The sequence below is a fragment of the Saimiri boliviensis genome, chromosome 4 (genome assembly GCF_048565385.1).
Source record: "Saimiri boliviensis isolate mSaiBol1 chromosome 4, mSaiBol1.pri, whole genome shotgun sequence".
Classification (NCBI taxonomy): domain Eukaryota; kingdom Metazoa; phylum Chordata; class Mammalia; order Primates; family Cebidae; genus Saimiri; species Saimiri boliviensis.
In genome coordinates, this window is record NC_133452.1 from 164,503,926 (window position 1) to 164,528,973 (window position 25,048).

The 25,048-nt window shown below is 45.0% G+C and overlaps 1 protein-coding gene, 2 non-coding genes and 1 pseudogene across 3 annotated transcripts; 3 read left to right on the top strand and 1 right to left on the bottom strand.

The window, feature by feature from the left end:
* Nucleotides 1-2,400: 2,400 nt before the first annotated feature.
* LOC101045040 (small ribosomal subunit protein eS21 pseudogene) lies at nt 2,401-2,673 on the bottom strand (annotated as a pseudogene).
* A 4,725-nt stretch (nt 2,674-7,398) lies between these two features.
* TRNAY-GUA (transfer RNA tyrosine (anticodon GUA)) lies at nt 7,399-7,488 on the top strand. The gene is given in 2 exon segments: nt 7,399-7,435; nt 7,453-7,488. It is a non-coding gene; the product is annotated as a tRNA-Tyr (tRNA).
* Nucleotides 7,489-15,015: 7,527 nt separating this feature from the next.
* Nucleotides 15,016-15,104, top strand: TRNAY-GUA (transfer RNA tyrosine (anticodon GUA)). The gene is given in 2 exon segments: nt 15,016-15,052; nt 15,069-15,104. It is a non-coding gene; the product is annotated as a tRNA-Tyr (tRNA).
* A 2,561-nt stretch (nt 15,105-17,665) lies between these two features.
* On the top strand, nt 17,666-21,087 carry ABT1 (activator of basal transcription 1). Its single transcript, XM_003927256.3, has 3 exons — nt 17,666-17,945; nt 18,943-19,139; nt 19,300-21,087. Exons 1-3 carry the CDS (start codon nt 17,705-17,707, stop codon nt 19,678-19,680), a joined length of 819 nt encoding a protein of 272 aa, XP_003927305.1. The 5' UTR covers nt 17,666-17,704; the 3' UTR covers nt 19,681-21,087.
* Nucleotides 21,088-25,048: the final 3,961 nt, after the last annotated feature.

Consider the following 25,048-nt stretch of genomic DNA (forward strand, 5'->3'; position numbering starts at 1 on the left):
CGAGATAGTGCCACGGCACTCCAGTTTGGCGACAAGACAAGACTGTCTCAGAGAAAAAAGATAAAGAAAAAAATCCCCTAGTCATTTGGTTCTAGAAACAGATTATCCAGCGTCTCTATGGATCTATGAATGTCCCTTAAGTCAGGCGCGTTGGTTCACACCTGTAATCCCAGCACCTTGGGAGGCCGAGGCGGTTGGATCACTTGAGGTTAGGAATTCGAGACCAGCCTGCCAATATGGTGAAACCCGGTCTATACTAAAAATACAAAAAAGCCGGGCGCGGTGGCTGTAAACCCAGCACTTTGGGAGGCTGAGGCGGGTGGATCACTAGGTCAATAGATCGAGACCATCCTGGTTAACATGGTGAAACCCCGTCTCTACTAAAAATTAGCTGGGCATGGTGGTACACGCCTGTAATCCCAGCTACTCAGGAGGCTGAGGCAGGAGAATTGCCTGAACCCAGGAGGCGGAGGTTGCGGTGAGCCGAGATCGCGCCATTGCACTCCAGCCGGGGTAACAAGAGTGAAACTCCGTCTCAAAAAAAAAAAAAAAAAAAAAAAAAAAAAATTAGCCGGGCGTGGTGGCGTGCACCTGTAATCCCAGCTGCTCTGGAGTCTGAAGGAGGAGAATCGCTTGAACCCAGGAGGCGGAGGTTGCAATGAGCTGAGATCGCGCCACTCCACTCCAGCCTGGGCTGCAGAAGCAGGGCTCACTCTCGGTAAGAACAGCAGCAGCAGCAAGAAGAATCCGCTTTTTGTCTGACTTTGTCGCTGCCGGAGGACCTGTAGCCACGAGGGGGCGTGCGTCCCATTTGATTTCTCTATTTTGGCTTCTGCAGTCCTGATTTCGATCAAGGGGTGTACGAATTATTTTTCTAAGGTAAATATTAGGAAGAGAAGCGAATATACCTATGGTTACAGACTCAAAGGCAGAATCTTTGCACAAAGACAAATACTTTAGTTGCCGCTTTTTCTTCTGGACCTATTGCGTACCAGGTACTGTGACCGGTGCTAGGTGCTAGGTACTTTTCAGCAGAAGTTAGTTGAGAAGAGATCCGTTGGCCACCCGTTGGCCATCCGTTGGCCTACAGTCTCAGGAAAGCCATAGGACGGCCCTCACCCAATATCTGCACCTTCAACTGCTTCTTTTCCAGAAATCCCATCATTAGAAACTTCCTCTTTTTGGCCGGGCGCGGTGGCTCACGGCTGTAATCCCAGCACTTTGGGAGGCCGAGGAGGGTGGATCACGAGGTCAAGAGATCGAGACCATCCTGGTCAACATGGTGAAACCCCGTCTCTACTAAAAAATCCAAAAAAATTAGCTGGGCATGGTGCCGCGTGCCTGTAATCCTAGCTACTCAGGAGGCTGAGGCAGGAGAATTGCCTGAACCCAGGAGGCGGAGGTTGCGGTGAGCCGAGATCGCGTCATTGCACTCCAGCCTGGGTAACAAGAGCGAAACTCCGTCTCAAAAAAAAAAAAAAAAAAAAAAAAAAACACGTAAACTCAGGCCGGGCGCGGTGGCTCAAGCCTGTAATCCCAGCACTTTGGGAGGCCAAGGCAGGTGGATCACGAGATCAAGAGATCAAGACCATCCTGGTCAACATGGTGAAACCCCGTCTCTACTAAAAATACAAAAAAGAAAAAAGAAACTTCCTCTTTTTATTTTCTAGTCTCAATGAAATTGGGGCAAGATGCTACAAACTGAAAGTGGAGAAGACAAAATAACTTTATTTAAGAAGGTGACTACGCTGCACAGGGCATAGAAGGTCTTTTAAGACCTTTAGACAGCCTTAAATATTTGTCCTTCTCTTTTGCTTTTTCATTCCAGTTAGGGTGACAAAACGTGGTTAACTCCTTGGGAAGAAGGCCTCCCAATTTCCTGCCCCCACCATTTTAGACAAGAGAGTTCAAAACTCAGATGTTAGCCAGGAGCAGTGGCTAATGCCTGTAAATCCCAGCACTTTGGGAGGCTGAGGCTGCTGGATCACTTGAGGTCAGCAGTTCGAGAACAGCCTCACCGACAAGGTGAAACCCTGTCTCTACTAAAAATACAAAAATCAGCTGTGAGCAGTGGCAGATGCGGGTAATCTCAGCTACTTGAGAGGTTGAGGCAAGAGAATTGCTTGAACCTGGGAGGCAGAGGTTGGAGTGAGCAGAGATTGCACCACTGCTCTCCAGCCTGGGCGACACAGCGAGACTGTCTCAAAAACCAACAAACAAAAAACTGACTCAGATGTTATACCTGTGTGTAGAAACCAACCATTCCTCTGCAACTTGGCTCAAAGTCAGCCTTGCTTTGAGGTTCATGCCACCTAGGTGTTTTCTCTTTATTCGACTCTGGGCAGAATTTTCTTTTTCCTTTTTTTTTTTTTTTTTTTTTTATGTTTTCACTATTTATGACAAATATTCCACATTCGTGATTCTCTCCAGTCAAAAGTTCTTTGAGACGATGCCATCGGCCTTGGACAGTCGGGAGAATGGAATCATCTGACTCACCCATCCTACGAATGGCCCCGCAGAGGACATAAGTTTTAAACTGGCCGTTAAACCTGCCTGTGACTTTGTCAACCCGGCCACGTTTATCTGGATGGATGTGTGGTCCTGGGCACCGATGCTGGCGGAGCATGTCCGCGGCAGGTGCAGGTCCACGAGCTCCCCGGCATCGCTCTTCATCTCGAGGCTGCTCCTGCTGCCACCGCACCGCACGTGAGCCTTCTGTTTATTTTCTATGACTTTATTAGGAGTGCAGGTGTGGAAACGAGGTGAAGGAAAATTAGCCCAATCCCATAGTTCAGAGGCACAGGTTGTGTGTTGCCATGAATGTAAACTGGGAGCAATTGGTTGGCCTGGGCCTTTTGAATTGGAAGTTCTGGTTTCCAGCAACGTTGGATTAGGTATTAAATTTTACAACTTCTTAGTTATCACAGAAGTAAATTAAGATCAAGAAGCCCAGGCCAGGCGCGGTGGCTCAAGCCTGTAATCCCAGCACTTTGGGAGGCCGAGGCGGGTGGATCATGATGTCAAGAGATCGAGACCATCCTGGTCAACATGGTGAAACCCCGTCTCTACTAAAAATACAAAACATTAGCTGGGCATGGTGGCGTGTGCCTATAATCCCAGCTACTCGGGAGGCTGAGGCAGGAGAATTGCCTGAACCCAGGAGGAGGTGGTTGCAGTGGGCCGAGATCACGCCATTGGACTCCAGCCTCGGTAACAAGAGCGAAACTCCGTCTCCAAAAAAAAGATGAAGAAGCCCTATCTCTATTTAAAAATAGAAAAATTAGCCAGGCATGATAACGTGTTTCTTTAGTAGTCCCAGCTACTAGGGAAGCTGAGGTGGGTGGATCACCTGAGGAGCCTGAAGGTGTGGAACTGTAATCATGCACTCCAGCCTGGGCGACAAAGTGACAGACTGAGACCGCTTCTCAAAAAAAAAAAAAAAAAAAAAAAAAAAAGGCCGGGTGCGTTGGCTCAAGCCTATAATCCCAGCACTTTGGGAGGCCGAGGCAGGTGGATCACGAGGTCGAGAGATCGAGACCATCCTGGTCAACATGGTGAAACCCCGTCTCTACTGAAAATACAAAAATTAGCTGGGCATGGTGGTGCATGCCTGTAGTCCCAGCTACTTGGGAGGCTGAGGCAGGAGAATTGCTTGAACCCAGGAGGCAGAGGTTGCGGTGAGCCGAGATCGCGCCGTTGCACTCCAGCTTGGGTAACAAGAGTGAAACTCCTCTCAAAAAAAAAAAAAAAAAATGCCTTAAAGTTCAGATGGAAGTTTTAGCAGTTGTTATAAACTATTGACTCTCAACTCCAAACACACTGCTATGGACTGAATTGTGTTTCCTTAAAATTCTGTGTTGAGGCTGGGTGCAGTGGCTCACACTTGTAATGCCAGCCCTTTGGGAGGCTGCGGTGGGAGGATCACTTGAGGTCAGAAGTTCGAGAGCAGCCTGACCAAAATGGAGAAACCCCCCGTCTCTACTAAAAAAAAATAATAATAAAAATTATCTGGGTGTGATGGCACATGACTGAAATCCCACCTACTTGGGAGGCTTTCTGTCGCTTGAACCCAGAAAGTGGAGGTTGCAGTGAGCCGAGATCAGGCCATTGCACTCCAGCCTGGGCCACAAGAGTGAAACTCCGTCTCAAAAAAGAAAAAAAAAAAAGAAAAAGAAAAAGAAATTGTATGTTGAATCCCTAGCCCTTAAAGTGGCTTCATGTCCTTATAAGAGGAGACAGAGTACTCAAACCATGTGAAAACACAGCAATGAGGTGGCCATCTTCAAGCCAGGAAGAGAGCCCTTACCAAGAACCAAATCAGTTGGCAACTTGATCTTGGACTTCCTAGCGTCCAGAACTGTGAGAAAATAAATCTGTTGTTTTAAGCCACTGAGTCTGTGGTATTTTGTCATAGCAGCATGCTGTGGTTTGAATGTCTGTGTCCTTCCAAAATTCATTATACTGAAATCTAAGACCCCATAAGATAGTATTAAGAGATGCGGACTTTAAGAAGCCATTAGGCCATCAGAGCTCTGCCATTTTTGTGTGTGTTGGGGGGAGGGCTTCTCTTTCTTCTGCGGTATGAGAACACAATGTTTCTTCCTTTGTCCTTGCATGTCTTCTGCCACGTGAGAATAAACAAAAGGGCCCTATCTTGGAAATAGAAAGCACATCTCACTGGACACTGAACCTGTAAAACTGAATCTGCTGGTACCTTGATCTTGGACTTCCCAGTCTCCAGAACTGTGAGCAATAAATTTCTACTTTTTTTTTTTTTAATTTCTTGCCTGGCAGCTGTGAAAAATTTCTACCTATTTTTTTTTTTTTTTTTTTTTTTAAGATGGAGTCCTTCTCTGTCACCCTGGCTGGAGTGTAGTAATGCAATCTTGGCTCATTGCAGCCTATGCCTCCCAGGGTCTCCTGCCTCAGCCTGCCCACTGTCTGGGATATTATAGAACCCCTGACCTGAGGTGATCCGCCTGCCTCGGCCTCCCAGAGGGCTGGGATTACAGGTGTAATCCACGGTGCCCAGCAAGAAGACTGCTTTAAAGCCGATTGTGGTTTAAAAAATGAACATCAATATAATTAAAACCAAGTCTCCTTAATACAACAAAACTTGGAAACCCAGAAACTTTCAGGACACACATGATTTTAGGCATTCTGGAGAACAGAGACTCATGTGTCCTTTGATAGCTCAGTTAGCAGAGTGGAGGACTGCTGATTCCTTAAGCCAAGACATCCTTAGGTCACTGGTTCAAATCTGAATGAGACTTTTGAATTCTCGGAAATAAAAACTTTACAAAAATAAGGATCTACAAAAATAAAAATAAGGATCTAGACAAGAAAATGTGTTAGATCACTCTTTATGCTCAAGCATGCATAAGTAGACCACTTATGAAAATAAAGATCTATATAAGAAAATGTATGAGATGGCTCTTCAATCCCCTTTGTGGTACAGGAAATAGGTCTGTTAATCATGTTGCGTTTTACCCCTTGATCCTATGGGTAAGACTTGCCAAAAAGGAGGCTAGAGATTCCAAGGCTGGAGATGGGAAAGTAAACTTGTTCTTTCTTGTTTCCTTTCCGGGGTCTTCCTGTTTCTCCAGGTGTCACCCCACTAATCCTAACAGAGAGAACAATTTTGTAGCAGCCCCGGCTTGAAATCTCACTTTTTATTGGCATCTCTGTAGCTTTTCCACCTGCTGTCCAAGGCACATAGAGGACACACAGTAATGTCAAGAGAGATTGTCCACATCCTGGGATCCCTCCTCTCTAGCTGCTAGCTGTGTATGAGGTTAGAAACACTGAAAGTTAGCATATACTATTTTCGTAGTTACTCATGGGAGGGGCTTAACTATGGTGTTCAGTATCAACTCGATGCTATTAATATTTCTGACACTTCAAATGGCACTAGCAGTTGCCGTTTGAAGAAAATCTTGGAATTTTTCTTTTTAAAGCCTTTTCCTGCCAGATAGTTTAAACATGTTCCCCATTGTCCTAAGGGACATCATAACTCTGTCCCATAGGTACAAGGAAGCTGAGAAGACAACAGTCTCCACAGAACCTCTTCTTTATGTTGGACAATTTACTTTGAAAAAGGAATATTTAAAGCCGGGCGCGGTGGCTCAAGCCTGTAATCCCAGCACTTTGGGAGGCCGAGGCGGGTGGATCACGAGGTCAAGAGGTCGAAGCCATCCTGGTCAACATAGTGAAACCCCGTCTCTACTAAAATACAAAAATTAGCTGGGCATGGTGGCGCGTGCGTGTAATCCCAGCTACTCAGGAGGCTGAGGCAGGAGAATTGCCTGAACCCAGGAGGAGGTGGTTTCGGTGGGCCAAGATCGCGCCATTGTTCTCCAGCCTGGGTAACAAGAGTGAAACTCCGTCTCAAAAAAGAAAAAAAAAAAAAAAAAAAGAAAAAGGAATATTTATATTTCCACTTAAAGTTTTCAAGAGTTTTTGCTTCATTTTAACTGCTTCACCATGATTATGTAATATACACTCAAATTTACTCATACATGCAGAAATGACCCTTGACGTTTCATCTCTGCAGTTAGGAATATACACAATTTACCGTTCGACTTTCAGAAAGGAGAACTGCAGTGATACCAGAATGCTTTGTTCACAACCCTGGGATCCTCGTCAACCCAGTTGTCCGTGTTTAGGGCAACCAGGGCATTTTTCAAGCAAATCCAGACACTTGTAAGAGAGAAAGGAGCCGGCCGCGGTGGCTCACGTCTGTAATCCCAGTACTTTGGGAGGCCGACGGGGGCGGATCACCTGACCTCAGGAGTTTGAGATCAGCCTGGCCCACGTGGAGAAACCCCGTCCACGCTACTAAAAGTGAAAAATTAGCCGGGCGTGGTGGCAGGCGCCTGTAATCCGAGCTACTTATGAGGCTGAGGCAGGAGAATCGCTTGAACCCTGGAGGCGGAGGTTGCAGGGAGCCGAGTTCGCACCTCTGCACTCCAGCAGAGCGTGACTCCATCTCCAAAAAACAAAAACAAAACAGAGAGAGAGAGAGAAAGAAGAAGGAGGAGGAGGAGGAGGAGGAGAGCGGCGTAATCTGGGGGATTGTACACATCTTGTACACATCTAGCAGAGGAGGACAGGGGATTTCAGTAAAGTTTTTGTTTTGAGCTATACGTAAATATCCTGTTTTCAATATAAAACCCAATGCCTTTTACATATTTATAAACCCATGAAGCCAACTACCTAGATGATTATACAGAATACTTCCAGTGTCTGAGAAGACTGCTTTAAAACCGATTGTGGTTTAAAAAAATGAGTATCAATATAATTAAAAGCGAGTCTCTTTAATACAGTAAGACTTGACAACCCAGAGACTTTCAGGACACACATTATTTTAGGCATTCTAGAGACCACAGAGTCATGTGTCCTTCGATAGCTCAGTTGGTAGAGCGGAGGACTGTAGGCTTCTTGAACTGAGACATCCTTAGGTCGCTGGTTCGAATCCGGCTCGAAGGACGAGAGTTTTGAACTACGTACTCCAAAAATGCGAACTGCACGAAAATAAGGGTTTAACAAGCAACTGTGTTAAAGAGAAAACCGTTTTTGGTTAAGTGCATAAAATAAGTTAGTAATAAACAGAAACGTGGTTGATTCACCCAAGGGCACCTGCATAGATCAAAAGTAGCGTTTCCAGGAAGTCTGAGGGTTCACTTTTCCCTTGTGAAATTTGCACCTCGCAACACTCTTCACCTCCACGCCCTCCCCGAGTCTCCTGCTGGCTCCTGGTTTCTCGATGCCATTCTTATTTCCCGTTCCTGATCATCACATGCAGCGTTTATTCCCACTTCCCCTCCCTCTCCTCAATGCGAGTTGAAGCTGGACCGGCAAGCCACAGCCAACGCCCGCAGCGGACTTCAGTTAAGAAGGCGCGTGGGAGGGGTGCGGAATGCCAGGAGCGCCCTGCCCCCGAGGTTTTCACTTCAGCTTTTATTGGGGGTTAGGATTTGCGGTCCTCTGCTATCTTGTTTCTTCTTCTTTCTTCTTTCTTCTTTCTTTGTTCTTCAGACAATCTGGCGCGATCTCGATCTCGGCTCACTGCAGCCTGGACCTCCCCTGCACAAGCCATAGGGGTGTGGTGGGAGGGGTCTCGTCATGTCGGCCAAACTGGTCTCGAACTCCTGGCTTCAAGCAATCACCCTGCGTCGGCCTCCCACAGTGCTATTACAGGAGTGAGCCGCCACTCCTGGCCAATAATTTTTTATTCTTTAGGCACAGAAAATGAAGAATAAAAATTGAGAACTTATTTTATTTATTTATTTATTTATTTATTTATTTATTTATTTTGAGATGGAGTTTCGCTCTTGTTACCCAGGCTGGAGTGCAATGGCGCGATCTCGGCTCACCGCAACCTCCGCCTCCTGGGTTCAGGCAATTCTCCTGCCTCAGCCTCGTGAGTAGCTGGGATTACAGGCACGCGCCGCCACGCCCAGCTAATTTTTTGTATTTTTAGTAGAGATGGGGTTTCACCATGTTGGCCAGGATGGTCTCGATCTGTTGACCTCGTGATCCACCCGCCTCGGCCTCCCAAAGTGCTGGGATTACAGGCTGGAGCCACCACGCCCGACCAAACTTTTTTATTTTTAAATTTTAGGTTCAGGGGCTGCTTGAGCAGATTTGCTAGGTGAATAAATTGCGTGCCGCTGGGTTTTGGTGTATGAATGATCCCATCACCAAGGTAGTAATCATAGCACCCGACAGTTTTTCAGCGCTCATTCTCCTTCTGTCCTCCTGCCTCTAAGTCCTTTGTTCTCACCTTTGTGTCTATGTGTGCCCAATATTTAGCTCCCCACTTATAAGTGAGAGAACATGAGGTATTTGTTTTTCTGTTCCTGATTTAATCCACTTAGAATAGTGGCCTCCAGCTGCACCCACGTTGCTGCAAGACACGATTTTATTCTTTTTTATGGCTGTGTAGTATTCTATGGTATATATGTACCACATTTTTTTTGGTAGCGCCGGGGTTTCACTGTGTTACCGGGGCTGATCTCGAACTCCTGGGCTCAAATGATCCGCCTGCCTGAGCTTTCCAATGTGCTGGAATTACAGGCATGAGCTACCATGCCTAGCCTGACTTGTCTTTTCTTAACAGCATTTTTCGAGGAGCAGATTTTTTGTTAAACTTTGATGAAATTCAACTTATTATTTTTTCCTTTTTGGTTTATGCTTTTGTGTCCATTTAAAGTCTTTTTGCTTAGGCTAAAGTTACAAAAAAATTCTACGTTTTCTTCTAGAGGTTCTGTTGTTCTAGTCCCTACATTTAAGTCTGATCCATTTTGAACTAATGTTTGTGGTATTGTATGATAAGGGTCCAAGTTCATTTATTTGCATAATGATATTCAGTTTTTCTAGGACCATTTGGCAAAGATTATCTTTTTCCCATTGAATTATATTGGCACCTCTTTCAAAAATCAATTAATCATAATCACGTAAGTTTATCTGTAGACTCTATGTAGCTTTGTTGTAAATCTTGAAATCAGGCAGTGTTATTTCAACTTTGTTCTTCAAAATTGTTTTGGATATTTTGGATCTTTTGACTGTCTGTATACATTTTGTATTTGGCTTGCCAATTTCTAAAGATAAAAATCACTAACATTTTGATTGACATGGCATTAAATGGATTAATCAATTTGAAAGAATTGTAATTGATATCTGAAAATTGTTTAAATTTTCTGTCCTGAAACAATGCATTGCTTTCATTGAATCTTGTTAAATTTATCTCTAAATGCTTCATATTTTTTGTACCATTTTAAATGGTATTTTATATTTCAACTTCTATTAACAAATACAAATAATTTGTATTTGTTATTAATAAATAGTATTCATTAATAAATGTATTTGTATTTGTTATTAACAAATAGTTAACAAATAGAATAATTTGTATTTGTTAATAGCAGTTGAAATATAAAATACCATTTATAAACTATAAAATACCATGTAACATGATTGACTGTGAAAATATATAAAACACCAAATATAAAATACCATGTAACATGATTATCTATGAAAAAATACTGAGGCAACTTCTACAAAGCTACTACAACTACCAAGTAAGCTTACCAAAACTGCAGGACACAACTGATAAGTAGAATTACAATTCTATTTTATTGTATTCAGTATTTTTTCATAGACAATCATGTTACATGCAAATAAATGTACCTTTTCCTTTTAATCTGTATTTTTTTTCTTTCTCTTGCCTATTGCACTGGCTAGAATCTCTAGGATAATGCTGAATAGAAGTTGTGAGAGTGGACATCCTTGCTCTGGACCTTGCTCTGGCCAAAACATTCAGTTTTTCATCACTAAATATATTAGTTGTAGAATTCTTTTTTTTTTTTTTTTTTTTTTTTTTTGAGACGGAGTTTCGCTCTCGTTACCCAGGCTGGAGTGCAATGGCGCGATCTCGGCTCACCGCAACCTCCGCCTCCTGGGCTCAGGCAATTCTCCTGCCTCAGCCTCCTGAGTAGCTGGGATTACAGGCACGCACCACCATGCCCAGCTAACTTTTTTGTATTTTTAGTAGAGACGGGGTTTCACCTTGTTGACCAGGATGGTCTCGATCTCTCGACCTCGTGATCCACCCGCCTCGGCCTCCCAAAGTGCTGGGATTACAGGCTTGAGCCACCGCGCCCGGCCTGTAGAATTCTTAAAGATGTCTTTTATACTGAGAAAATTCTCTTATATTACCAGTTTGCAGAAATTTTAACAATGCATCTAAACTTTGTCTTTTTTTTTTTTTTCTTTTTCTTTTTTTTGAGACGGAGTTTTGCTCTTGTTACCCAGGCTGGAGTGCAATGGCGCGATCTCGGCTCACCGCAACCTCCGCCTCCTGGGCTCAGGCAATTCTCCTGCCTCAGCCTCCTAAGTAGCTGGGATTACAGGCACGCGCCACCACGCCCAGCTAGTTTTTTGTATTTTCAATAGAGACGGGGTTTCACCATGTTGACCAGGATGGTCTCGATCTCTCGACCTCGTGATCCACCCGCCTCGGCCTCCCAAAGTGCTGGGATTACAGGCTTGAGCCACCGCGCCCAGCCTGTCTTTTTTTTTTTTTTTTAAAGACAGGGTTTCACCATATTGGCCAGGCTGGTCTTGAACTCCTGACCTCAGCCTCCCAAAGTGCTGAGATTACCAGGCGTGAGTCACCACGCCCAGCCTGTCCATTTTTTTTCCTGCACCTATTGGGATAATCATATGGCTTTTCTTTTTTAGACTGATAATAAAGTAATTACACTGATTACATTGATTTTTAAAATTAAATTCTAAGCTACACTTTACTTTTCTTCTACTTTAATTTTTTCAAAGTTACTCTTACCATTTTTTAGATTAAGGTACAATTTACATACAGTAAAGTCATTATGTTTAGTGCACATTCTTTTTAATGTTAACAAATATTGTCGGCCGGGCGCGGTGGCTCAAGCCTGTAATCCCAGCACTTTGGGAGGCCGAGGCGGGTGGATCACGAGGTCGAACGATCGAGACCATCCTGGTCAACATGGTGAAACTCCGTCTCTACTAAAAATACAAAACAACTAGCTGGGCATGGTGGCGCGTCCCTGTAATCCCAGCTACTCAGGAGGCTGAGGCAGGAGAATTGCCTGAGCCCAGGAGGCGGAGGTTGCGGTGAGCCGAGATCGCGCCATTGCACTCCAGCCTGGGTAACAAGAGCGAAACTCCGTCTCAAAAAAAAACAAAAAAAACAAAAAACAAAACAAAACAAAACAAAAAAATATGGTCAAATGTACACAATCATATCACCATTACAATCAATATATAGAATAATTATATTACCCTACCCCCAAATTTCTGCATGTTTCTGTTTCTTTCTTTCTTTCTTTCTTTTTTTTTTTGAGAAGGAGTTTCACTCTTGTTGCCCAGGCTGCAGTGCAATGGAGTGATCTCAGCTACTGCAACCTCCGCCTCCCGGGTTTAAGCAAGTCTGCCTCAGCCTTCCGAGTAGCTGGGATTACAGGCGCCCACCACCATGCCCGGCTAATTTTTTTGTGTTTTTTGGTAGAGATGGGGTTTCACCATGTTGGCCAGGCTGGCCTTGAATTACTGCCCTCAGGTCATCCACCTGCCTTGGCTTCCCAGAGTGTTGCGATTACAGGCATGAGCCCTCGCTCCTGGCCTCCTCTTCTTTTTTTTAGTAGACAGGGTCTTGCTCAGTTGCTGAGACTGGAGTGCAGTTCTTTCATCATAGCTTATTGCAGCCTGGAACTCCTGGGCTGTTCCAAAGGAATAATACAGTGGTCTGTAAGCTTCAAGAGAAGTTAAAACCATCTAGTCAGGTCTCAATTTGCAAGTTGTAAAGGTACTAAAACAATAGAGAAGGTACAGGGTGAAGTTGTAATCAAATGATGATGATACATTTCCAAGAATAATTTCAGAGTTCAATTTATCCATAAACCCATTTTGAACTTGTGTCTGCAACAAGAGGGAATAGAATGGTAGTTCTGACACCAGACTCTGTAAGAAGAGGAAGTCTTCCCACAGAGCGATACAGAAATCTAGTGCAGAAAGGTCCTAATTACTTGCTCTTGTATTCCCAGGAGGCAAATCTTGAGGATTATCAGGGAAAAAAGCATTTCAAGCAAATGAAATTCCAATTGCAACAGCCCTGAGGTGGGATTCTTAAGCTTAGTTTTTAGATAAATAAAAGACTTGGTGAGATGAGCTGTTGGAGTTCTTCTGGACTAAAATTAACTCTACAGTACCGTGTCCCTGAGAGACATGAGGCTTGAAGATCTTGCACTAGCTGAGGAGAAACATACTGGGCATTTTTTCAGTATTGCTGTCCCCTGTGCAAATTAGTGAAGCTTTTATTTGAGAAAGTGTGTGAACTGAGATTCTGGGGTTTGATGGTGAAATGGCAGGGTCGGTCAGCTGCTTTCACAGCTGGTGTCCAAGGCTCAATTAGTACACTTGTATGAGAAGAGACCATCTCACACGGAACCTGCTCATTTCTCTACTCTGGGTTCTCATATTTTCCCTGACTAGGTTATATTATTGGAAAGAAATTGACTAGACCATGTATTCTTAGTTTCTCATGGAAATGAATAACTGAATTAAATATTAGTTATGTGCTGCAGATATTTCTCATGGGAAATGCTGGAGAGAATCTTTTGGAAAACCGTATTTTTTGTCCAGATTACAGTTACGGAGAACTTTAAGCGTAATAAATGATGATTTCTATAGATAAATTCACCAGAATTCTTTTTCCATAAATTTCACAGTTTACAATTTCCATACACTTTTAATAATTTTATAAAAAAGAAAAGTTTCTCCAGATGGCTTCCTGTTTTTCCCATTGGCATTCATTTCTCTCTTAGGCACCAGGAAGCTGAATACCATGGCAGGCACTTATTAGCAAAGCATACCTATGTGAAAACTGTCAGAATCAAAATGGAGTCCCTATTGTTAAAACACACAAACACACAAAAGAAAAAACAAAATCCGCTGATAAACAGAGCTGGAAAAGGCCATGCTTTTTAACAGAAACTATCACAAAAGACTGTAAAACCCACAACCTTGCACAAAGACCATCAAAATCTTACACAAAAAATACTTCTACAAGGATGCCTGCTCCACAGCTGCCTGTCCAACCTCGGACTGGCTTTCTCTTTGCTTTCCATCTTTGTAGCAAACGATAACTTCAACACAGTTATATAATCCTTCTGATTTTTTCCTTTAAAAACCGTTGCCACCAGGCACTGTGGCTCACACCTGTAATCCCAGCACTTTGGGAGGCCAGAGCAGGCAGATCACAAGGTCAGGAATTTGAGACCAGCCTGGCCAATATGGTGAAACCCCATTTCTACTAAAAATACAAAAATTAGCCTGACGTGGTGGCACACGCCTGTAGTCCTAGCTACTCGGGAGGTTGAGGCAGGAGAACCACTTGAACCAGGGAGGCGAAGGTTGTAGTGAGCCAAGATTGAACCATTGAACTCCAGCCTGGGTGATACAGCGGGACTCCAACTCAAAACAAAAACGAAAACAAAAACAAAAACAAAAAAATAACAACAACAACAACAACAACAAAAACCTTTGTCAGGCAGGGTGAAGTGGCTCATCCCTGTAATCCCAGCACTCTGGGAGGCAGAGGCTGGTGGATCACGTAAGGTCAGGAGATTGAGGCCAGCCTGACCAACATGGAGAAACCCCATCTCTAAAAAAATAATAAAATAAAAACCTTTGTCTTCCTTTGCCTCCTGCATATACATGATTTCAAATGGTACCATATTTTCATAGCAATGCTCTATTCCCAAATAAACATCATTTTCTTTCAGAGAGCTTCTCTTTGTTATTTAGGTTGACACCTGTAAGTGGAATGTTACATTTCATCTTTTTTAAATTGTGAGGGGAGGGTGTTGTATTTTATCCCATTACAACTGTGCAATATCATATGCGCTGCTCAGTTCCTAAACATATGTACACACACAATGGACTTCTCATGTTTTGTGTCTCAAACACAAATTACACAAATTGTATGATTTTCCTTGCCTTTCAGAAAGGAGAATTTCAAAGTTTCCAAAATGAACTGAGCAGTAACTCCAATTCAAGGCAGTAGGTCCCCTCTCTGTTGTCTGTGTTTAATATAAGCTTACCTTTATTATCCTTTCCCATAAAGAGAGGAGGTGCTAAACAGACAGGACAGAAGGACAACACGCTCAATAGGGGCAATGTTCCTGTCTATTCTACCTAAGGGAACAGGACACAGAATTTTGTTTTTTTTTTTGACCAATGTGAAACCGTTTTACAGTAAAACGCACAAATTTTAAATGTTCAAGGAAATGAATTGTTCATACACTTGTATGTTCACTACCCTTACTCAGATTAAAACATTTTAGAACATTTTGAAACATTTCTAATATCCTCAAAAACTTCCTTAACGTTTGCCTATGTTTTGAAAAGGAACCTGAATACAGGATAGTCAAAAGCAATAGGTAAATCCTAAAGTATCCAGGCAGTACGCCACAACATCCTTCGATAGCTCAGCTGGTAGAGCGGAGGACTGTAGGGGTTCGAATGTGGTCATCCTTAGGTCGCTGGTTCGAGTCCGGCTCGAAGGAGTTCCCTTTTGAAAGGATCTCTCCAACTTACAGAACGCAGTGAGTGAGCAGCTTGTTTATATTTATACATGAATTTGTAAGACGCTCAGAAGGAAAATAATCCACACTGAAAATTGCTAACAATCCTTGCTTAAAGGACAGTCAACTGAGAGAAAAAGTCTCTCGAGTGAGACCTAATTTTCACCAAGTTGAGAAGGGATCATGACGAATGTGGGGAGCGGTAAGAACACGCTGCCCCAAGGCTTCATTTTTTTTTCTTTTTTGGCGGTTCGACGGTCCTTTCGCTGTTACGTTGATAGTTGGTGTGAATAAACATTTTATCAATTATAATTTCAAATATATACCAAGTAGAGAATCAGCCTGAAGAACTACCATTAGCCACCACACTGGCACAACTGACCGAGACTCTTGCATCATGCCCCTCGCCTAACCCTCGATCTTTTAAAGCCACCCCAACACGTGCTCTCATTTCATTAACTATACTGTGTTTTGAAGATGTCAGTGTTAAGAATTAAATAGCAATAGACAGAGTTTATTACTGTCATCGTACCCCATTCCTCTTCAGAAAAGGAGCAGTGGACACCTGGCAGAAAGTTCTCAATAAAGCTAAAGCAACAGAAGTGTGAGAATTCCGAGTCTATTATTAGACTTTTAGACGCTCCATGAAACAGCTCGGCGCCCTGTTCACTTTAGAAATATACTTGGGGACTTGCAACAACTGTCATCTCTGATTTTAACAGTGGACACATTTATCCCCTGCTTCCATTCTCTGCGCTACTCTGCGCTCCTGTTGGAGCGAGACGGGAAATTTTCTATTGATGGTCCTCAAACTCTCCCCGGGCTGCTTCCAGAAAGCCAAGCGGATTATTTGCACGCGGTTCCCAGCACTGCCTTTTGCAGTCCGCTTAGCGCTGGCGCCGATCCCAGGAACTGAAGCGCCTCAACGCTGGGGACGGCGCCCCCTGCTGGGAGCACCCTCGGGCCCCGATAACAGGCTGAGGACCCCAGCCCGCAAGGGGAAAAGGGCCCTGGGCGTGGCTTAGGAAAGGTCCGCAGGCCTCCTGGCGGGAGCAGGACCGCCGGGGCCGGGTCAGGGGTGCGTCGGTCATCGAAGGAAAAGTGGGTTGTGATCTGATGGGGAATCTGTGAGGACAGACCCAGGGCGCGTCGCCCGGGAGTCGCCAGAGTTGGGGGTCGTGTGTGCCTCTGACATGTGTTTGCAGCGTAAGGATGCATGTGGATACTGCATCAATACACATGTGTCATAGATGCCAAGCAAGTGGTTCAAATAACTGTCACGTATTTACATTTCTAGACATTCACAAAACCAAATTTTAAATATTAGACTAAAAGCTAGCAACTTAAATTTTCAAAATTAAATCTAATTAAGTTTCCAAAATTAAACTGTTTTCTTTTTTTTTTTTTTTTTTTCTTTTTTTTTTTTTTTGAGACGGAGTTTCGCTCTTGTTACCCAGGCTGGAGTGCAATGGCGCGATCTCGGCTAACCGCAGCCTCCGCCTCCTGGGTTCAGGCAATTCTCCTGCCTCAGCCTCCTGAGTAGCTGGGATTACAGGCACGTGCCACCATGCCCAGCTAATTTTTTTGTATCTTTAGTAGAGACGGGGTTTCACCATGTTGACCAGGATGGTCTCGATCTCTCGACCTCGTGATCCACCTGCCTCAGCCTCCCAAAGTGCTGGGATTACAGGCTTGAGCCACCGCGCCCGGCTAATTAAACTGTTTTCAATATTTAAATTGTAAAATATGCAAAATTCCAAAGTAAATTTCCAGAAATAATTTTAGTTTAGTTTTTGAGACAGGGTCTTGCTGGAGTGCAGTGGCGCGATCTTGGCTCAGGACAACCTCCGCCTCCCGCGTTCAAGCGATTCTCCTGCCTCAACCTCTCGAGTAACTGGGAGGTTGTACTGGGAGGTTTTTAGTACGCCCGGCTAATTTTTGTGTTTTTAGTAGGGACAGGGTTTCACTATGTTGGCCAGGATGGTCTCGGACTCCTGACCTCGACATCCGCCCGCCTCGGCTTCCCAAAGTGCTGGGATTACAATAGGCGTGAGCCACCGCGCCCGGCCTTCCAGAAAGAATTAAAACTTCAAAACGCAAACTTAAATTTTTTAAATGAAATTGATCAACTTTAAAAGACAGTCGTTCCTCAGCTGTAATCGCACCCGGGGCCCTTGCATAAAATGCTATTTTGATCGCTAGAACACATAGAAACTTCCCTAATATTGTTCTGCGAAACTCTCCAAAAAGCCAGCATCAACCTGACTTTTACCATCGCAACAAGGCGTTCTATAGGGTAGGTTATATTTGGGGATCTGCCTTTTCTGCTTCTGCCTGTCCTGAATTGGAGATCTGACCGGGAATCTGTGAGCCCAACCCGAGCGTTCCCTCCCGCTCCCACGCTCCTTATTCCGGCTTCCGAGCCGACACCCTACTTCCGCCCTCAGGATCCGCCTGCCTAGTCCAATCTTTTCATTTGTTATTAACGCCTCGGCCCCGCCCCCTCGTCTCAGGCCGTCGCCCGCGTTTTGCGTCGGTTGGCAAGGCGCTTTACGGCTGTCGTGCTGTTCGTGTCAGTCAACATGGAGGGAGAGGATTCGGAGAAGGCCGCAACGGAGCGAGAGCCGCTGGAAGGGACAGACCAGGCACTAGAGGCGGAGGAGGAGGAGGAAGAATCCGAAGAAGCGGCCTGTGGCAGCAAGAAGCGGGTAGTGCCAGGTATTGTGTACCTGGGCCATATCCCGCCGCGCTTCCGGCCCCTGCACGTCCGCAACCTTCTCAGCGCCTATGGCGAGGTGGGACGCGTTTTCTTTCAGGCTGAGGGTAAGCGTGCAGGCCCTGGCGGTGAAAGGGAGGTCGTCGCTCGCTGGCGGGGGCCAAGCATGCGTGTCCTGTGGGTCGCTGCGCAGGGCTGAGGCGCGAGCTGCTGGATTTGGGCGATGGGCGGTGCGGTGCTCGGCCCCTGGCTGGTGGAGGAATCGGTCTGTGAGGACGCTGCGGTGGGCGGCGGCGGGGATCTGGGGAGAGTACGCAGCGCAGCGTGTCTGGTGGTTCTGCAGTTCTCGGATTGTCACTATTTGCGTTCTTACTCCGGTTCTGCTCACCTCTCCCGACCTGTTTACCGGTTTGTTACATGAGCACAACCTGAGTAAAAGCCTGGTCAGCTTTTCTACAAAACTGAACATACACCTTTGGCTTCGCGGCCTTGGTCAAGAAACGATTTGATCAGTCGCCCGTCGTCTTTCCACCCCCTTACAGGCACTGCTTGAGGTTGGGGACTTGTGTAGGTTTTTTTTTGAGACTGAGTTTCGCTCTTGTTACCCAGGCTGGAGTGCAATGGCGCGATCTCGGCTCACCGCCACCTCCGCCTCCTGGGTTCTCCTGGGTTCAGGCAATTCTCCTGCCTCAGCCTCCTGAGTAGCTGGGATTACAGGCACGCGCCACCATGCCCAGCTAATTTTTTGTATTTTTAGTAGAGACGGGGTTTCACCATGTCGACCAGGATGGTCTCGAACTCTCGACCTCGTGATCCACCTGCCTCGGCCTCCCAAAGTGCTGGGATTACAGGCTTGAGCCACCGCGCCCGGCCTTGTGTAGGTTTTAAACAGCGTTCAGGGCAGGCCAGATTAAGGATTGGACAGTTGAGGAAAGAATTGAGTTAGATAGACGAAAGGGTGCGACTTAACAGTTCCTCCCTCCGGAGGAAACTCTCAGGTGGGACTCCCGCTGGCAGAAGTGAAGAACAATGCGGGCAGTGGGAGGTGCTTTTGAGGGAGTGCGGCCTAGGCATCATCGACGGGGCTTTGTCTTTGGCTCGCAGACAGGTTCGTGAGACGCAAGAAGAAGGCAGCAGCAGCCGCGGGAGGAAAAAAGCGGTCCTACAGCAAGGACTACACCGAGGGATGGGTGGAGTTCCGCGACAAGCGCGTAGCCAAGCGCGTGGCGGCCAGTCTACACAACACGCCTATGGGTGCCCGCAGGCGCAGCCCCTTCCGTTATGACCTATGGAACCTCAAGGTGAGGAGCTAGATCTTTCTGCCACACCTCTCACTTTTCCATCTCTGCAACCCTGGTCCAAGTATCCCCATGGCCTCTCGTTGGCCTTGCGCACCCCCACCCCCCACCCTTTTCTCTCTAATCGGCACTATCCTGATCTTTTCTGATTTTCTGCCCACAGTACTTGCACCGTTTCACCTGGTCCCACCTCAGCGAGCACCTTGCCTTTGAGCGCCAGGTGCGCAGGCAGCGCCTGAGAGCGGAGGTTGCTCAGGCCAAGCGTGAGACTGACTTCTATCTTCAAAGTGTGGAACGGGGACAACGCTTTCTTGCTGCTGATGGGGACCCTGCTCGCCCAGATGGCTCTTGGACATTTGCCCAGCGTCCTACTGAGCAGGAACTGAGGGCCCGGAAAGCAGCACGGCCCGGGGAACGTGAACGGGCTCGCCTGGCAACTGTCCAGGACAAGGCCCGCTCCAACAAAGGGCTCCTGGCCAGGATCTTTGGAGCCCCGCCACCCTCAGAGAGCATGGAGGGAACTTCCCGGGTCAGGGACTCCTGAGGGCCGGGGAGGCCCCTTCCATCTCCTGGCCCTGCTCTGCTTCCTGTCTACCTCGTACTAGAATGATTGTGATTACCCAGGCAGACATTTTTTTATGTTTTTCAGACCAAATGTCTCTGGTCAGGGCCCAAACGTGGAAGTTTTGTGGGCTTCTAACTCCTGTAGATGCCTGGCTGAGTCACCTAATTCATACTGTCATGCTAACATAACTACTGCATATGCTTGTTTTGTTTGACTCTTGACTGCCTGCCTCTTAAAAATCCCACTTCCTGCCCCCAGGAAGGACCTTTGTTTCCAACAAGGGGGATAATGCCTAGTCCAGGCAATCTTTTTCTGTTTAGCAGTCACAGGTGAGGATGGTACTAACATCTTTTTTATGTAGAAAAAATGACAGTTAATGGGATAGACTGGGTTGGGAAGAAATACAGTTCTCCCAAATGTGTTTATAGAAAATAAAAATATTTTTGCATGGCTTTTTATTTTTATTAGAGGGCATTGGACAAATTTCAACTTTGATTTTGTGTTCCCTTCACCTTCATTCTATCTCTTGATCTTAGGGCACCCCCACCACCACCATCCACCTTGCCATTTAATCTGGGTTTTTTTTTTTTTCTGTTTAATTTCTGTCTACTTAATATCTTAGCCCACTTTATCAGTCAGTTAAGTCAGCATTTTCTAAGCCATTGTTTGAGGAGGAAACAGTGACGATAGATAATAACACGTGGCCCTTGGCGTTAAGAGTCTTCAGGCCACTAGTAGAAGATAGATAGGCATCGTGATAGATGCATATAAGGGATGGAGTGGGGGCCATGGCAGGTCATAGAGTGCTCTCAGTGGGAACCTGATTGATGATCACAGTCTTCAGAGGTGAGTCAGTCCTCACCAAGTTTTCCAGGTCATTCCTAGAAAGTAAACTGGAAAATAATAAAGCAGAAGTCTCAAAAGAGTATGATGTGCTCCCACAATTGCAAACAATGCGTTCTGGGTGGAGTGTTGGGTTGGAACCACTGAAAAGGTAGGCAAAGCCTAGTAGAGAAGCAGTGCACCTCAGGTTATACATGGTGGGGCTGGGGCAAGGGAAGGTTCACAAATAGGTGAGGCAGCCCTGTAGGGTTCAAAGAATCAGTGTAAGCCACTGCAAGGAACTGAAAACCTAGGTGTTAAACAGTCTACACAGTCTCAGGTAGAGGAAAACGCTGATCATTTTCAAGGCTGTTTCAGAAAGTGTCAGTATGATCATAATTATTTGTATTTTGCTTGTGCTGTTTTTGTTTTTCTTCTGTCAGTGTGATGATCTGTGTGTTTTATGGGGTAGAGTGAATTTGCCTGCTTTGGCTGTAAAATATCCTAGCCACATTGTGGATAGGTGCACTTTATTTGGAAGAATAAAAAGGATCATGCAGTAAAGCTTGGTATAACATTTTTCACAGCCCACATACCTCTTATACTTAGCACACAAACTACATTTCCACTTAGAAACTTTTGTTTTTTTGTTTATTTCTTGTGGGTTTGCTTGTGGATTGTTTCCACATGCCATTGATGTCTCCAAGTGAACCAGAAAAATCCAGAATCAGAATTTGACAGGCTGACATGTTGATTTATACAGAATTCCAAGTGCCCATTGCCACCTCTGCTAGATAAAGAGATACCAAGGTGAAGAAGAAACTTTCCCTGAAGTTGCTGACAGCTTGGAAAGTACCAGACATAGTGGTACTTTAGGGGTTTTATTTAAGACTTTCTTGGCCGGGCACGGTGGCTCAAGCCTGTAATCCCAGCACTTTGGGAGGCGGAGGCGGGTGGATCACGAGGTCAAGAGATCGAGACCATCCTGGTCAATATGGTGAAACCCCGTCTCTACTAAAAATACAAAAAATCAGCTGGGCATGGTGGCGCGTGCCTGTAATCCCAGCTACTCAGGAGGCTGAGGCAGGAGAATTGCCTGAACCCAGGAGGCGGAGGTTGCAGTGAGCCGAGATCGCACCATTGCACTCCAGCCTGGGTAACGAGTGAAACTGCGTCTCAAAAAAAAAAAAAAAAAAACTTTCTTGAATGAAGAAAGAAATTGCATTCCTAGGGTGGACAGCATTAGGTAATAGTACAGTATGTTCAAGGGTTTGTGTTTCAGACTCGATCTCCAGAACATTTCAGTACAAAGAGCTCACACCTGCGGCCATGCAAGCTGGGTAAGTCAAAAGTGAGGAATGAGAATAAGTGGGTGGAAGAAAATATCCCAGGAACTTTCATTTTGACTTTAAGCCCATTGAAGGCAGGAAAATAATTACTTTTACTTCCATAATTTTGTTTCTATTTAAACAGCACTTTGTTTTTTTGTATGACTTAACTCATTTAATCCACAACTATATAATGTTATCCCCCATTAAAAATGAGCTCAGAGATCTGACTCAATTTGCCTAGTATTCTATCCTTTGGTCCCAACCTTTTCCCCAGCTTTTCCCAGTGTGTATATGGTGAAGGCTTATTGCATGAGACCCATGAGAAATGCACATGTCATAGGCTAGAGAATAAAGTGTACCTGCAAATATGAGTGGATTTATTTTATCTAAGACCAAGAATAACAAACAGTAATAATTCTCAAGTCATTATCCTGTGGTGGCAATGTATACTCTGATTCAGCTTAATTCCGCTCCTGACTGAGAAGCTGGGACTCTGCATTAGATGGTAATATGGTGGACAGGTTTCTTTCCAAATAAATTGAGGTGGGACTCCTGATAGAGTAAGGAGGCTTTAAAGGGTATGTCTCGGTGCCTAAAAACTTTTTTTTTTTTTTTTTTTTTTTCCAGCGACAGGGTCTTAGGCTGGTCTCGAACTCCTGGGCTCAAGGATGCTCCCCCGCCTTGGCTTCCCAAAGCACTGGGATTACAGGCATGAGTCACCATGCTCTACCCTAAAAATGTTCAAAAGTCATATTTACAGGTACTCTCAAATTGCTTTTTTGTGATTCCTCATAAAACCTTTTTCCCTGGAATGTGCCTTGTTATATGCAGTAGAATTATGATGTGAAAATCCTATGGTAGAAGTCTAGGGCCATGCTCAGTTCCCCAGGAGGCTTAATATGAATTCTAGCAAATTGCTTAAGATCCAATATTAGATCTGCTGGTCCCTGCCCACCCCCCTTTTATTTTCTGAGATAGAGTCTCACTTTGTCAACCAGGCTGGCGTACAGTGACACAATCATGCCTCAATGCAGCCTCCATTTTCTGGGCTCAAACATCCTGCCACCTCAGCTTCCTGAGGAGCTGGAACCACAGGCATGTACCATGCCCAGCTAATTTATGAGATTTTTTTTTTTGGCAGGGCACGGTGGCTCACGCCTGTAATCCCAGCACTTTGGGAGGCCGAGGCGGGTGGATCACGAGGTCAAGAGATCGAGACCATCCTGGTCAACATGGTGAAACCCCGTCTCTACTAAAAATACAAAAAATTAGCTGGGCATGGTGGTGTGTGCCTGTAATCCCAGCTACTCAGGAGGCTGAGGCAGGAGAATTGCCTGAACCCGGGAGGCGGAGGTTGCGGTGAGCCGAGATCGCACCATTGCACTCCAGCCTGGGTAACAAGAGCAAAACTCCGTCTCAAAAAAAAAAAAAAAGATTTTTTTTTTGTGGAGATGAGATCTCACTGTGTTGCCCAGGCTGCTCTCGAACTCCTATTCTCAAGCGATCCACCTACCTCGGCCTCCCAAAGTGCTAGAATTACAGCCACTGTGCCCGGCCCCCATCTTGAAATCAATACTTGACAGAATATTAAAGAAAATAAATATCGGCGGGGCATGGTAGCTCACGCCTGTAATCCCAGCACTTTGGGAGGCTGAGGCAGGCAGATTACTTGAGGTCAGGAGTTCAAGACCAACCTAGCCAACATTATGAAACCCTGTCTGTACTAAAAATACAAAAATTAGTTGGGTTTGGTGATGGGTGCCTGTGATCCCAGCTACACAGGAGGCTGAGGCAGGAGAATCGCTTGAACTTAGGAGGTGGAGGTTGCAGTGAGCTGAGATTGAAAATGAAAAGTTTTCAGTCTGTGACAATGGCCCTTGAAACCACACTTTCTTTGCACCCCTTATTAACTAGAGACATGAAGGCAGGCTGAAGGGAGAGGCATCGGAAACCTGGCAAAGTCTTTTGCAGCTGTGTGGTGTGTGCCCAGCCACCTTTAGCAGTTATTGTAGTGGCCAGTCTGTGCATGACCTGGGCTGTCAGGGTTAGCGGACTCCAGCGATGTCCCCAGCACATTGGCTGTGAATCATTTCAGAGAGCTTATTTTTGTTTTTCACCTTGGCCTCCAATTCCATTGTGTCAATTATCATTGATTATTTAATCAAGACTTTATGGATAGATGTGCAGCTTCTTCTAATCTTTTTTTCTTTTAAGTGTTAAAAAGAATAATCCTGACATGAGTCAACTTTAGCTATACAAATATAGCAATTGCATAAAAAATTGTCAAGTGAAACTGCAGAGTCTAAGAGAGACTGTTTTTGGTATTCATTTTGTAAGCAAGGAAAAATAGAGAGTCTGATGATTTAGGAAAATAGCAGTCACAGAAAACCTATAAGACATCCTAGCTAGAGGTCTCCGCCACTTTCATTCGTGGTCCATTGTGACATCCAAAGCCTGACCCAAGGAACTGATTCAGGTAGAGACAATGCCAGCTCAGTGCAGAGGGCAAGCTCTGCAGGACGTTGGCCAAGTGATTTCTGCTGCTTTTTGCTGTGGGGACTCTACTGATGGACCAGTACAATGAGAAAGATGGAGTTTGGAAACAAAAGAAGTGGTCCAGAATAATGGGACTGTGTTCATATCTGCAGGCATTTAGAAGGAACTTGGTCAATTTAATCAAGAGACAAGGAAATGAAGACACCCAAGGAATAACAGGGGAAGAATAATGATTGGATTTTCACTTAATTTGCCAGACACAATTCCTGAAGTAAGAAAATAACATTTCTCATAAAATTACGGCACCAGGTCTCAAACCACCAACCCTTTGGTTCACAGCCAAATGTGCTAACCAGTTGCACCACAGAAATGAATGTGGTGAAAGGTCTCTATTCCAACAAGGTTATTTAACTTTTTTCAGTCTAAACAACACATTAGAAAGGAGGCTGCTTCTTGGTGTATTGGAAAAATGTTCCCCCATTTTTTGACTCTCACTGTTTCTATGCTAATGTGTTTTAAAAACAGGATTATAATTACAGAGATATTATTCTTAGAGAAGAACATCAGAGTGTTAATTGGGTGGAAAGTAGGATGTGGGACTGATGCCTGTTTTTCCAAGTAAGTGAGTAGAATCAAAGCAAAGACCTCAAACAGCATTTATTTTCAGTTCCATGAGTAAGTTTTCGCTGATAGTTCAG

What these genes read in the sequence shown, in the direction of transcription:
- ABT1 (XM_003927256.3), top strand. Translation starts at nt 17,705, where the DNA reads ATGGAGGGAGAGGATTCGGAGAAGGCCGCAACGGAGCGAGAGCCGCTG. An exon ending in CGTTTTCTTTCAGGCTGAGG is followed by an intron (nt 17,946 to 18,942) that starts GTAAGCGTGCAG and finishes TTTGGCTCGCAG; the next exon opens with ACAGGTTCGTGAGACGCAAG. An exon ending in ATGACCTATGGAACCTCAAG is followed by an intron (nt 19,140 to 19,299) that starts GTGAGGAGCTAG and finishes TTCTGCCCACAG; the next exon opens with TACTTGCACCGTTTCACCTG.